At 34.6% G+C, this 14895-nt stretch overlaps 1 protein-coding gene across 1 annotated transcript in view; it reads left to right on the top strand.

Annotated features, from left to right (window-relative positions):
• The window catches only part of Spag16 (sperm associated antigen 16), a 1217230-nt gene that overhangs the window by 9954 nt on the left and 1192381 nt on the right, over positions 1-14895 (top strand). The window contains exons 2-3 of the mRNA XM_004626710.2: positions 638-684; positions 2419-2514. Of these exons, the coding sequence (XP_004626767.1) occupies positions 638-684; positions 2419-2514 (143 nt within the window). The remainder of the gene's footprint in view (positions 1-637; positions 685-2418; positions 2515-14895) is intronic.

The following is a 14895-nucleotide window of genomic DNA, read 5'->3' as shown; positions in this document are numbered from 1 at the left end:
CTGGCTGGCATGTGGTGCTGGGGGATTGAACCGTGGTCCCTGTGCTTCGCTGAACTTGTTCTAAGTAGGTGCTTTAGACCACTGAGCCATCTCTCCAGCCCCCTGTGCTTTTAATATTTGATTTGTAAAGTTTACATTAATAATTCCAGCCTCAGAGACAGCATGAGTCAAATTACTTAGTACAAGTACATTTTATTGGTATTGTGTTTTTGACTTATGCTTAAATATTGCATGCCTTTTGTTCACTCACAATAAATAGTAAAGTCATGGCATAGAATGAATAACGTAAAGTGGAAGTGGAAAATTTAGTGTGGCTTTAAGACAATTTTAAAATTTGCTGTTTCTTCACATCGCTCTAAATGTTTATTAAGATATTTTGTATATTTTTATAAGCATTCTTAGAATTAAGTCAGAAATGATTAGATAGTAGTCCAAAGGAAATAAATGTAGCTTTCATAGATTTGGGTTGTATAAATAATACTAATTAAAATATTCATATCTTCACTTTTAGGGTATATGGAGTGAGACTTTTTTGGGAATTAAATTGCATGTGTATACAAATTTCCTGATGAGGTTCTTATATACAATATTGTATGTATTCTATGTTTTTGAGATTAAAACTTGACAAAATATTCAGAGGTCACCATAACTGAAACATCTGAAGATGATTATGAATATGAAGAGGTATATGTTAATTTTAGATGTTCAGTCTGTAAATTGATTGCACTCATGAACTATTGGTTTTATTTTCTGAAACATGTAACCTTTTTTTCCCCCTCAGGCAACTCTAGCTTTTCAGCTGCTACTAGTATTATCACCTGGTTAAGAATAAGATGGGAAGCTTCTGTTTAAGTATTTTATTGACCTTTTAAATTTTTCTGTTAAGTTTTCTTCAGATTCAGCTTCTTTTCACTTGCTTTGTGGGTCTAGATTGTAGGCTGCCATCTCCATTCAGGAAGCATTTCCCATCATCCTCTGTGCTCTTGTGAGAGATTCCCAGATTCCTATCCAGTTGAAGCTCAGGCCTCATGATTATTTCCAGTTTAACTGTTCCACCCTCAAATATAGTTATTATCTCAAAGCTGTCCATGTTTTCATTGTCTCTAGGAAACCTATTATTACTCTTGATAGTTGGGGGATAAAGTCATTTTTCTGTGACTGAAGCTATGGAAGTAACCCTAGTGACTTGTGGCCTGATTAAGCGAGGAACAGGACAAATTGAGGGCCACGCTTTTGATGAAATGGAGGTAGTACTGTATTCACTAAATGAATTTACAGATTGACTTAAAATATAAAGGGTGAAAATAGTTCTCAGCATATCAGATTGTGATAGGTCTTAGCTATCATTAATTATACTTCATTATCCGTTGATATTAATACTTAGTGATTTTGCTTTGCTTTGCAATAAACTAGAGATTTCCTGTTATTATGAAAAATTAATTATGGAGAAAACCAGATGGAGAGAGATTGGTCACATTTAGATAGCCTAACATTTTTTTCACCAAATTATTAGACTACATTTGCCAATATAGAAAAAAGTGGCTCATAAACTAATCTTGAGTTGTAGGTGCAGACATTGAAGGTAGTAGTTAACAATGAAGTAAGAAAGCTGTCTGCTTGTTCTCTATTTTCCACAGATCTTTAGAATGATATGGTGTCTTACAGGAAGTATATTTATTTTGTCATGAAATACTTTTTTTTTTTTTTTTTTTTTTGTGGTACCAGGGATCAAACTCAGGACCTTGTGCTTTCCAGGCAAGCACTGAAATGCTATTTATGAAATGAAATACAGTAATCTCCCCTTATTTGTGGCTTCGGTTTCTTTTTTTATGTATTTAGTACAGGGTGTGCAGGATCTACAGGGTCTCACTATGTAGATTGGATTTATAGTGATCCTCCTGTTTACAGCCTCCCAAGTGCTGGGATTATAAACATGCACCACCATGCCCAGTCTCAATTGCTGTCTTAGTGCGTCCAGCGGATTGGACCGGTACAGCAGTCGTCCAGTTCGACTTAGTTCGTCCAGGAGATCGAACCCCCGGCCCAGGGGTCTGCCTAAGCAGGTGCTTTAATCCGCTGAGCTATCTGGCCCACCCTTGTGGCTTAAATTTCTGTGGCTTTATGGTCATTTATGCTGCAAAAATATTAAATGAAAAACTCATCAAGAAATAATTCCTGTTTTAATATCTTTCATAGCAGTATATTGTTATTAATTCTATTTAATTTTATTTTTTAATCTCTTACTGTGTCTAGTTTTAAAATGAAGAACCTTCATGTGTTTATATATAGAGAAAAATAGATACGGAATTTGGTACTGTCTGCAGATCAGATGTCTAAGGGCTTTCTTAGAGTATGCCCTCCATAGATAAGGACAGACCAAAACTTTTTCTTCACACTCTTTCTTGCTCTGTGATCCAGATACCAGATGATAATATCAGCATTCCAGAAGGTGAAGAGGATCTGGCAAGAGCGATGCAGATTGTTCAAGAACAGACTACAGATGCTCAAATTTTGGTGAGAATTTTGAATACTATTGTAGGCTATAGTTTTCCAGTTGTAACTTTTAGGTGAAGTTTTGAAAGTTATTTAAGCTTTAAATACTTTATTAAATTTAACACTATCACCTGTTGTGAAGTTTTTTGCTTCTGTTTGTTACCAAGCTTTTACTTAAAGCCAGCAGTGATATTGGTTTTTAGAGTGGACATTCTCCATATCGTGGTGACTTTGGTGTCACTTTGCAATAAGCAACATCTTCCCTCAGAATTCTGATTAGCCTCACTGCAGATTAAATTATAAAGTTTCAATACTCATCCCAGAATTTGGTGTCATATGCAGCTATACAGGCAGTTATATGAGCATCTTATATCATTTATTCAATAGAAACATTCAGCTTTCATGGACCATTTGGTATATCATGTTGTTTTCTTGTAAGGCATATTAACTAATTTCATTGAGGGTTATGATAGGTCATGCTTTTTGATTATAATGCCAATTAAAAGTACACAAGACTGATAGCATTCTGTAATGATTTAGATTTAAAATGTCCCCTCAATGTGTGCTGTGCTCAGAGATGCAGCTTTGGGAAGGAGATTGAGATCATGAAGGCTCCAACTTTATCAGTGGATTAGTCCCTGATGAATCATAATTTCATAGCCCCGTTGAGGTTATAGAAGCACTAGGTGGGGCAGAGTTGAAGAAAGTAGGCTGGCGGCACATTCTTGGGCGCTGCCTTTGGTTCTTGGCCCCTTGCTCTCGGGTTCTTCCTTGCTCTCCCTGCCAATGGGCTGCTCGAGGTGGCAGCTTTCTTTTGTATTCCATGATGTTCCTGCCTTGGAGCCAACTGACTGTGCAGTGAAAAGCCTGAAACCATGAGCCAAAATAAAACTTGCTTTTGAGTTGTTCTTTTCTAGTATTTTGTCACTATGAGAGAAAGCTAACATTTCAAATGAAGTTGAAAAGTCCATTAAACATTGATCATAATTTATTACATTAGCAAACAATCTTTTAAAGAGATCTTTATATTCTTATGCCAATGCAATAATTTTTATTCAGTTGCAGATTTTACTTCTTCAGTGAAAAATACTTTGTGAAACTTCACTGTGTGTTAACACCTTTTTAAATCTTTCTATGCTTTTTATATACTTCCTTAGTGTATAAATTCATTAACTTTTTGAAAATATCTGTTTTCTCAAAAAGTTTTAAAAAGCTCAAAAAGGAAAATATCATAATTACATTCTATTATAAATGGAAGGCCCCAGCTAAGAGTAAATTGTATTTGTATCCTATGGATAAGTTTTCCTAGGTAGGCATAAAATAAAGTCTGTTATAAAGTCTTATAAGCCTGTTGGATATCTCAATGCAATTATTTATAGGTATAATTTTATTAAAATTTCTTCAGTATGTTTTCAATACATAATAAATATATTCATTATGGGGTATTGGTACATGTATATATTGCATCTTGATTTTTTAAAAAACCTTACTGTTTTCTTCACCTCTCTCCCATCTCCCTCCAGATCCCTTTCTCACCTCCAGTAAGTTTATTTTCCTATTTCCTGTTTGTCTTCCGCTTTGCACTTTAAATTTATTATGCATTGTGTTTCTCATGTACCAGGCAGTATTTAATCATCATTGCTTGATTTATTTAAAATAGCATTATGGGCTCAGGATACTTCCATTTTCCTACAAATTGCTCAAATTATTCTTCTTTATGGCAGAGCAATATACATTCATCTGTGATGGGCATATAGCATACTCCAAGATTAAGCTACAGTAGGTTGTGCTCCTAGAAGTATGGGTATGCACATATTGCTGTAATGTGATGTCTCTAAGTCTTTTGGGGAAGATACCCAGAAGAGATACAGCTGTGTCAATTGGAATTATGACTTCCATAGTGGTGGTAGGAGTTTATATTTCTACTAGGAATGCAACATTGTTCCTTCTTTTTACAACCTTGGAACAATTTCTTATTTTGTATTCTAGATGATAGCCATTCCTCCTTAGAGTAAGATGAAATCTTAAGTTGTTTTGATTTGCATTTCTATGGTGCCCAAAGATACTGAACATGTTTTACATACTTCTCTGTTGTTAATACTTCTTTTTTTGAGAAGTGTCAAATCATTTCAATTGCCCATGTTTTCACTGGGCCTTCTGTTCTGGGGGGGGGTATAATTTTTTGAGTTCTTTATATATTCTAGAATTTAGTCCCCTGGCTGAGGAGTAGCCTGCAAAACATTTTTTTTTCCCAGTTCTGGTAGGTTGTCTCCTCAATCTGTTATTTGATTCTTTTGTTGAGTAGAATCTTCTTAATGTTAAATAATCTTGTTTGTTGATTTTTTTTATGTTATTTATTATGTAATTGGCTTCTGTTCAGTGTCCTGGCCTATTCCTATGTTTCCAGTAGTATTTACTGCTTTATCTTTAAGAAATGTAAATGCTTCTATTTTAATATTTAGATCTTTGATCTATTTTGATTTTAGTTTGGAGTATGGTGAAAGATGTGGGTCTGGCTTCAGTCATGTGCATGTGGATAGCCAGTCTTCCCATCACCATTTGTTAAAGAGGCTATCTTTCTTCCAGTTTATATTTTGGTCTCTTGTCAAAGATCAGATGGCTGAACATGCCTGGTGTTGTTTCTGCATCCTTTCTTCTGTTCCATTGCTCCACATATCTGTTATTGGGCCAGTGCCGTGCTATTTTTTTTAAATCAAAAATTATTTGAAATCCAGACTTGTGATGTTTCCTACTTTTCTCTGGTTGCACAGGATTGATTTAGAAATCCTGGCTGTTTTCTGATTCTTTGTGAAATGTAGAATTGTGTTTTTCTAGTTCTGTGAAGCAAACTATCAGTACTTTAACTGGAATTGCCTTAAATAGGTATATTACCTTTGTTAATGTGGCTATTTTGACAATAATGGTTCTGCCTATCCAAGAACAGGATTTCTTTTGATGTTTCAATGACCTCTTTCAGTCTCTTTTTTCAGATGATGAGAGTTTTCAGTATAAAGATATTTCACCTCCTTTGTTAGGTGAATTCCCGTAGGGACTTGTCGGTCACTTGGTGTACCCCTGGCAGAAATTGCAGCAGGAATGAGAAAAAGATATACAAGAAAACAAGAGCTAGGTTCAGGTATATACCTGTTTGTCTGATGGGCAAAAGATCTAAACAAAAACATTAGGGACAGTTATTTATACCTTTGCAAAGTTAGTATCATGAGATACAATGTTGCCTATCAACTAATAGCTGAAATTGTCCAGAAAGGATGATTTTTTTCAAGACTGAGATAGCTTGACCATTTTAAGCTCTGTAGCCTTTTCTTGTCCTCACATATATGACCAATTTCCAGTTTCAACTGCTCCCAACAAATTCTTCCTTTGAAACTATTGTGAATGGGTTTTCCTGCTTTATTTCTTAGTAGAGTCATTGGTGGTGTATAGGAATGCTATTGATTTGTATGTATTGATTTTGTATCCTACTGCTTTGTTGAATTTATTTATTGTAAGAGTCTTTTTGTGGATTTTTAAAAGTCTTCTGTATAAAGGGTCATTTCATCTGTAAATGAGAAGTTTGATTTCTTCCTTTCCTAGATATATGCCTTTTATTTGTTTCCCTTGTCTGATTACTCTAGCTAAATTTTGAGAACTATATTGAAAAGCAGTGGAGAGAGTGGATACTCTTTACATGTCCCTGAGTTTAAAAGAAATCATTTTACTTTTTGCACTCAGTGTGAAATTGGCTGTGGGTTTGTCGTTAATGGTTTTTATCGGTTTCAGAAAGGTCCCTTATATACATATGTTTGTCAGGGTTTTTATTATAAATGGATGTTGGATTTTGTTAAAGGTTTTTTACACTTATTAAAATGATTAATGCTTTATGCGATATATGTATGCATATATATCACGTGTTATATATATATCACATAAAGCAAAGCATATATATATGCATATATATATATATATATATATATATATATATATATCTCACCGTGCAGCTCAGACTCATAGTGGTCCTCCTGTCTCAGCCTCCCCAACACTGAGATTACAGGTTTGTGCCAGCATGCCTGGTTTTGAGACAGCATGATGTGCACTGGGTTCTTGGGCTGGTGCAACATGAGGAACTGGGGATTAAACTTGGGTCCTTGTGCTTGCAAAGCAGTCACTTAGACCACTGAACTATCTACCCAGCCTGTGTATTGGGTATATTGATTTATCTATGTTAAACCTATCTTGTAGACATGATATGTGTGTGTGTGTGTGTGTGTGTGTGTGTGTGTGTGTGTGTATGTGTGTGTGTTTAGACAGGGTCTTGCTGTGTTTTTCAGGCTGTCTTGGATTATGTCGTCTAGCCTCACATTCATGGTGATCCTCTTGCCCCAGCTTCTGGTGTTGGGTTTGCAGGCATGTGCTACTTGGCTATCTATGATGTATAATTTTTTAACGATTTGTTTCATTTAGTTTATGGTATCTCATTGAAGAATTTTGCGAGTATGTTCACTAAGGAGACTTGCCTATGATTTTCTTTATTTAGTTAAATCCTTGCTAAATTTTGGTATCAGGATGATGCTAAATTCCAGGAATTATTTTGGTAGTGTTCCCCTGTTTTCAATTTCTGGGAGGAGCTGATGGAGTATTGGCATGAGATCTTCCTGAAGGTCTGATAAAATTCTGTGGTAAAATAAATTAGGGATTTTCTTAGTTGGTAGGATTTTTATTATCTCTATTGCATTGATGTAATTCATGGTTTTTCTATTTTCTCAGTTCAATTTTTGTTTTTTTATGTTTAAGTAATTCTTTATGTTCTTTATGTTGGAATATAAGATTTTGAAATAGTTTCTCATAATATTCTGGATTTTGTATTTATTGTGATTTCATCTTTTTCATTTCTTTTTTTATTTGATTTTATTAATTTTATTGAGAAACAAATAGCAATGAGATAGTTTCAACATTGATTAGTAGGACAATTTCAATAATTAATACATTGCATATTGTCTTTGTAGTGGTTATTCATAGTACAAGTTGGAGACATGATATACTGTACAAACACTCTTAGTACAAGTCTTTCTTCTCATTGAAATAAGAGAAGTAGCTGTATATCCTATTTTGTATATACAGATACAAAATGATCCTTCATTTGTATCCCCTTTTTTTGTTTAGTTTTGTCAGAGATGGGTATTCCATTGTTATTTAAATATTGTAGGTATGTGAATTCAGCAAAATGATCCAATATAGTTCAGTATTCTATAATAGTAGAGGGTTATCCATAGGTCTGGCAATGTCAGAAGTTGTTGACTTGAGCCTAAAGCTCAGCATATTAATATGGCTTTAATTTTTATACCTAATTTTTACACTTCTCTGCTGGATGGTTAAGACCAAGATAAAGCAAGACCGATATAACAAGCAATATAACTTTTGTATCTGACAAGGTCAGTCAAATCGTGTCACGTGTGTTTGTGTTTGTTTTCCTTAGTAAGTTTGGCTAAGGGTTTTTCAGTATTTTTTATCCTTTCAAGAACCAACTCTTTGAATTATTGATTGCTGAATTTGTTTTTTTCCCTATTTCATTAATTTTCACTCTTTTTAATTCTTTTCCTTCTGTTAATTGTTGGTTTGGACTGCTCTTCCTTTTTTAGCAGTACCATTAGATTATTTATTCGGAATCATTTTGATTGTTTTAGTTTGTGCACTTATCACTGTAAATTTTTCTCTTAGAAGTACTTTCTTTGTGTCCCATAGGTTTTGGCATGTTGGGCTGTAGTTGTCCTTGCATTCCAGGAACTTTTTAGTTTCTTCCCTCATTTCCTTTGTGATCCATTGGATATCTAATAATGCATTTTTAAATCTCCATATACTAGTGTAATTTCTGTGTATTTTGACTGTGGATTTCTAGTTTCATTCTATGATTTCATACTATGCAGTACATCATTTTGATCCTTTTGTGTTCATTTAAGCATCTTTTATGACCTAAGGTATAGTAGTCTGTTTTGGCAAACATGCCATGTGCTGCTGCGATAAATGTGTATTTTGGTGTTACTGGCTGAAAAGCTCAGGTCACAGCCCTTGGTGGCTCACCTCTTCCTGCCAGACCCCACTTCCACAGTACACTCATCTGCTGAACTAGGCAGTAGATGAACCCTCCCATGAGGATAGTGCCACCATAATTCAGCCACCTTGAATCCCTGCTTCTGAGAAACAGTAGTTTGGGGGACATTCTCAAACTAAACTAAACCTGGTTTTTGAGATCTTTGGAGAAACAATGCTATGTGGAGAATTCATAAACGTTGCCCTTAAGTTGTTAAAATTAAATATGGATTCATTTTATTGTAAGCATATTTGTTATACAGTTTTAAATTTGTTTTTTATTTCTATGGTATTTCACTCTTCAAAAGGCCTCTTTGAATTGTGGCATGGGCTTTCTGTTTTAAAGAATATTTATTGCTTATAAAATTAGTTTACTTTCATTATGACCTTTTATTACATCTGTTATAAATAAGATAAGAATTTATTTGAATGTCATGTATTCAGTAGTCTGCTTCTAACAAGAAAGTCTATTTACAACATTTACTTTCATAATATTATTTTAATTTTAATTTTATTTTTAAAGTAATATGTTATACTTCGTTTACATGGGTGTAGTTTTAAGTATATTCTCACTTAGTTGTGTAGACATTCTGAAAATGTATGCACCCAGCATTGGGTCTAGTGCAGTAATGATACACACACACACAGACTCGCACACACTACCCCCCCGAATGTCATGAAAGTTTATTTATATAATGAAATTTTCTACTTACAGTATTTCTATATAACTTTTATAATAGGCTGTTAACTAGTTTTTATTTACAATCTTTGCTTTAAAGAGTTTTTTATGAGCAGATGTTTATGATACAGAACAATGATATTTGTTTTGGGTAATGGGTACATGAATGTAGCATATCTTGATCCTTTACCCCACTTTCTTTCCACTTCTTCTCCTGGTTCCCTTGCCCCTTCTTAAGAATGTACCTTTAAGTTTTGTATTGTCTCTCCTTTATTTTATTCATTCACTTATCTGTAATTTTATGGTTCTCAAATAGGAAAAAATGCCAGGGGACATGACTGTGTGACACAGCACTTGCCTGGCAAGGACAAAGTCCTGAGTTCAATTGCTGGTATGAAAAAAAAAAAGAAAAGAAAAAGGGAAAAAATCGGAGAAAACATGAAATATTTGACTTTGTGTCTCTGGCTTATTTTACTTTATATGACGGGCTTCAGTTCCATCCATTTTTCTGCAGATGACATAATTTCATTCTTCTTTGTGGTTGAATAATATTGTGGGTGATACCACATATTCATTACCTCTTCACCTGTTTGTGACTATGTAGGTTGTACCCACAGCTTTGCTGTTGTGAATTGTACTACTATAAACAGGCATACATCACTAAAACAGGCTGTTTTTAATTCTTTAGAGTTATACCCAACAGTGGTATGGTTGTCTCAAATAGTATCTCTATTTTTTAGCGATTTTTTTTTTTTTTTTTTTTTTGTGGTACTGGGGATTGAACTTGGGACATTGTGTTTGCCAGGCAGGTGCTTATGCTGCTATTTCCCGGCCCATTATTTTTGATAATGTTTTTTGAATAATCTCGTACTAATGTCCTTAGTAGTTGTACTAGTAGTTGTACTAATGTCCTTAGTAGTTGTACATTCTCAACAGCAGTAGAAGAGGGCTCTGTTTTCCCTGCATCCTTGCCAGCATTGTTTGTTTATGTGCTTTTACTTTTTTGTATTTTAGAGAACAGTCTACAGGGTGTTCAAGGTTGCACTGCTAGATGGGACTCCTAGTGATCCTCTGTTTACAGCCTCCTAAGAGCTGGGATTACGGGTGTGCCCTAACACGCCCAGTCTTGGTGCACCCTGGAGGTGGGGCCGGCAGGCAGGCCGGAGGATCAAACCCCTGGCCCCTGCTCCTGCTTGCATGTGGTTTAATCTGCTGAGCTATTTGGCCGGCCCCTTTAAATTCTTAATGATAGCAATTCTGGCTGGAGTGAGGTAGATTCTCAGTGTAGTTTTTATTTGCATTTCCTTAATGGCTAAACACATTGGACATTTTTCATAAACTTAGTCTGCACTTTTTTCTGATAATTGTTCATTCAGGTCATATACTTGTTTTTGGTGTTGTTTTAAATTTATTAACAGATAAAGTAATATATTAATTATAATATATTCTACAGTAATATACAATTGTGTATTATAAGGTACAGCATAAGTATAATATGGTAATATATTATAACTGATGTGTTATACTTAATATATTAATATAGTTATAGTATATTAATGTATTATATAAGTATTATACTTATATATACCATATATAGCATATGTGTATATATATTATATTTATAATTAGATAGTAGTGCTGTATCAGAAGAGTAGGTATATACAGACTAATTATCAGAAAAGTATCTAGAAGAGATTTTTTCCCCATTCAGTGGGTTATCTCCTCACTTGTTTGTTTCCTTTATCTGTAGGGAAGTTTTTAATTTGATGTAATCCCCTTTGTCCTTGATCTTATTTTCTATGCTACAAGGGTCATAGGAAGTTTATGCCTGTATCTTCAAGTGTTTGCACTATATTACCATGCAGAAGCTTCAAAATTTTTGACCTTGAATTGAAGTCTCATATATTTAGATTTATTTCCTGTACAGAGTGAAATATAGGAATCAACTTTCTTTTTTTTTTTTTTTTTCTTCTGTATTTAGGACAGGGTCTACAGGGTCTCATTACGTAGATCGGACGCATAGTGATTCTCCTGTTTCAGCTTCCCAAGTGCTGGGATTACAGGCATGTGCCACCATGCCCAGTCTCAGTCATCGACTTATTGTGCCCCTTGGGGTGGGCACGGCATGCTGGGAATTGAATCCTGGCAGCTGTACTCTGCCTAAGCAGGTGCTTTAGTCCACCAAGCTCTCAGGCCAGCCTCGGGATCAACTTTCAATCTTTAAGAAGTCATGGCTATTTTTTTTCCCAGCACCATTTGTTAAAGAGGCTGTCTTCTATCCAATTTATGTTTGGGGCCCCTGTGGAAAACATCACATAGAGTATTTTTATCCAAAATAAGACCTAACTGGAACATAAGCCCTAGTATGAGTGCTACCTGCAAAATAAGCCTCAGACAGACAGACACATTTCTTAGATCTTTTACAACACATGATGGACATACTAAACAATTAAATGATAATATTAATACATAATTAAATATAAATAATATTATTGACAATACTTAAAATGATTTTATAAATTACAATTAAGTATTTATAAATGTCTAATGAGGCCTGTTTGGACAAGTGGTAAATGCATCTGTCTGTAAATAGATGAACTTGAGACTTATCCCTAAATGACCAGAGTGCAGACACAATGCAGAAATAATGTGTGCACTTGATAGTGTATGGATATGGTACTGTCTAATATGAATCTTCATAATTCAATGAATTATGTGTTGTAGTGGGCATACTTAATGCATGTGTGTGAAATATTTTCTGAATTTTGGTGCCTACCACCTTTTGTTGCTATTGTGTGGATTATCAATCTTAACTGTCATATTTTGGTTTGGACCCCTGTTTTATAAGTCTTCAGTTAACCCTTGATTAAACAGAAACTTGTACAGCTTCTCCTACAGGAGTTCATGATGTGACCTGAATGAAGAGTTCATGGGATTGAAAACACTGACAGTTGTGCTGCCAATGTGGCATGAGCAGGCCACCTGGACAAGGAGCGCTTTGTTGCTGGACATGACAGATTGGGGCCACTGGTTCTACAGGAAGTGGAGTCAGGGAAGAAGTTCAGGCTGGAATTCAGGATTTGGAGAGTTATAATGGTGTTCCAGAAGATGACACAGCTTTGTTTGAAAATATATATATTTTTGTTCATCAGTTCATCAATAAATATAGATTGTTATACAGGAATAAATGTAGATTGTTGTACGTGAAAAAAGATATCCCCTGAAAATAAGTCCTGTTATGTATTTGGAGCAAAAATATAAAGCCTGATCTTATTTTGGGGAAATATGGTAGTTTTAGCTAAATGGGATTATTCCTATGTCTTCTGTTCTATTTTCTCTTTCGTGCCTATGGTATATCTTTTTCATTACTGCTTTGTATTCTAGTGTAAATATGGTCATGAAGCCTTCAATAGTAATTTCCTTTCTAATTCCATACAAGTTTTAAGATGCTTTGTCTAGCTCTGTGTAGAATGTTGGTATTTTAATAGGTGTTACAGTGAACCTGTGGATATATTTTGGTAATATGGCCATTGGAGCAATGTTACTTTGGCTAAAGCATGAACTCTTACATGTTCTGATGTCTTCTTTAATTTTTATTTCAGTGTTTTTAGTTCATTTTAAAATTTTTTCCTTTTGTGTTTGGTTTATTCTCCCCCCCTCTTGGTTTGTTCTTGATATGTAATTTTTTGAAGCTGATGTAAGTGGAGTTGCTGTCCCGATTTCTTTTGCATTGCAATCTGTGCTATACATGATTATAGTGTGCAGGAATCCTTCCGGTTTTTGTGTGTTGCTTTTGCATCTGGACACATTACATAATTTGTTTATTAGATCTAAAAGTTTTTGGTCATGTGTTTTTGGGCCTGTTATATAAAGAATCATATAATTTGCAAATAGGCAAACTTTCACTTTTTCCTTTCCCATCAATATTTACTTTATGTCTTTACCTTGCCTGATTTCTCTGGCTCAGTTCTTAACTATAAGGGGACACTTACCTCATTCCTGAAATACTCTGGGTTTTCGTTTTGTTTTTTCTCTTTTAATTTGATATTGGCTGTCCTGCATGGATTTTATCAGTTTGAGGTTATAAACTATTTTATACCTATATTTAGTTGAGGTTTATTGATTTATTTATTTTTAGTTGAGGTTTATTTTATTTTATTTAGTTTTTTGTTTATTTTTGATGCCAAGTACTAAAGTCAGAGCTTCCAACTTCTAGGTAAGTTTTCTACCACTGAGCTTTCTCTTCCTCCCCCTCCTCCTCCTCTTCCCCTTTCCCTCCCCTCCCCCTCTCCCTTCTCCTCCTTTCTTTCTTTCTTTCTTGTATTTTAGGAAAGGGTCAACAGTGTGTGTTCAGGGTCTCACTACTAGATCGGACTTGTAGTGGTTCTCCTGTTTACAGCCTCCTGAGTGCTGGAATTACAGGTGTGTGCCACCATGCCCAGTCTCAATTGCTATCTCAGTGTGCCTCGGGTCTGGGATTGAACCCCTGACCCCTATGCCTGCGTACAGGCGCTTTAATCCACTGAGCTATTTGGCTGGCCTCACTTCTACCTATTTTCATCAGGGTCTTTTTATCACAAAAAACATTGATTTTGTCAAAAGCTTTTTCGTAATCTGTTGTGATCATGTGATTTTTGTCATCAGTTTTACTTATGTGGTATATTGCATTTATTGATTTACATGTCTTAAACCATCTTTTTATCAGTGTTTGTGATGACACTGATTTGTTTATAGTGACTGATCTTTTCAATATGCTATTGAATTTTATTTGCCAGTGTATTATTGAGGATTTTTGTATCTATGCTCATCAAGAATTTTGGTCTGTAGTTTTCTTCTTTTGTTGAGGCCTAAACTGGTTTTGATATCAAGGTAATGCTGGTTTCATAGAATGAACTTGGAAGCATTCCTTCTCTTTCTGTTATATGGAATGGTTTAAGGAACATTGGTGTTAGTTCTTCTCCAAAGTCTTGATAACATACAGCTGTGATTATTTTTAGATATGGCCTTTTAAAAACATGTTTTAAAAGCAAATCGGATAGAGCTCAATTTCATTACTTTTTCTTAGTCTATTATTATGAATCTTCTTGGATTAGTTTGGGTAAATTGTGTATACAGTGGTACCTCAGTTCACAAAGATTTTTGTTTGTGAACAATTTGGTTTGCAAACAGAAGCATTTGGTAGAATTTTGTTTTTGTTTGCAAACTGCATTGAATAGCAAACATGACTGCAGTCATTTTTCCTACACAACCACAAATGTGGCCAACTTTTCCAGAATCATGGAAAGAATTAAGTTCGTGAGCTGAGGTATCACTGTATCTAGAAATGCATCCATTTCTTCTAGGTTCTTTAATTTATTCTAATATGGTCTCAAAATCATTTCTGATAATATTGTTGAGTTCAGTGTTGTCTTATAATTTCACATTTTAATTTCTAATTTTATTAAAATGGGATTTATCCTTTTTTTGGTATGTTTGAATTATTTTTTTCAAAATGCAGTCTCTTTGATTCATTGATCACTTGTAGTTTGAATTTTATCAACTTTTTGTCTGATCTTTAGTATTTCTTTTCTTCTTCTGATTTGGGATTTGATTTGTTCTTTTTTGGGGACCTTGTGATTAGTTTATTTACTTGGGATTGC

Source organism: Octodon degus, unplaced genomic scaffold, assembly GCF_000260255.1.
Source record: "Octodon degus isolate 3935 unplaced genomic scaffold, OctDeg1.0 scaffold00016, whole genome shotgun sequence".
NCBI classification, from domain to species: domain Eukaryota; kingdom Metazoa; phylum Chordata; class Mammalia; order Rodentia; family Octodontidae; genus Octodon; species Octodon degus.
This window is presented reverse-complemented; position numbering and strand designations above follow the sequence as displayed.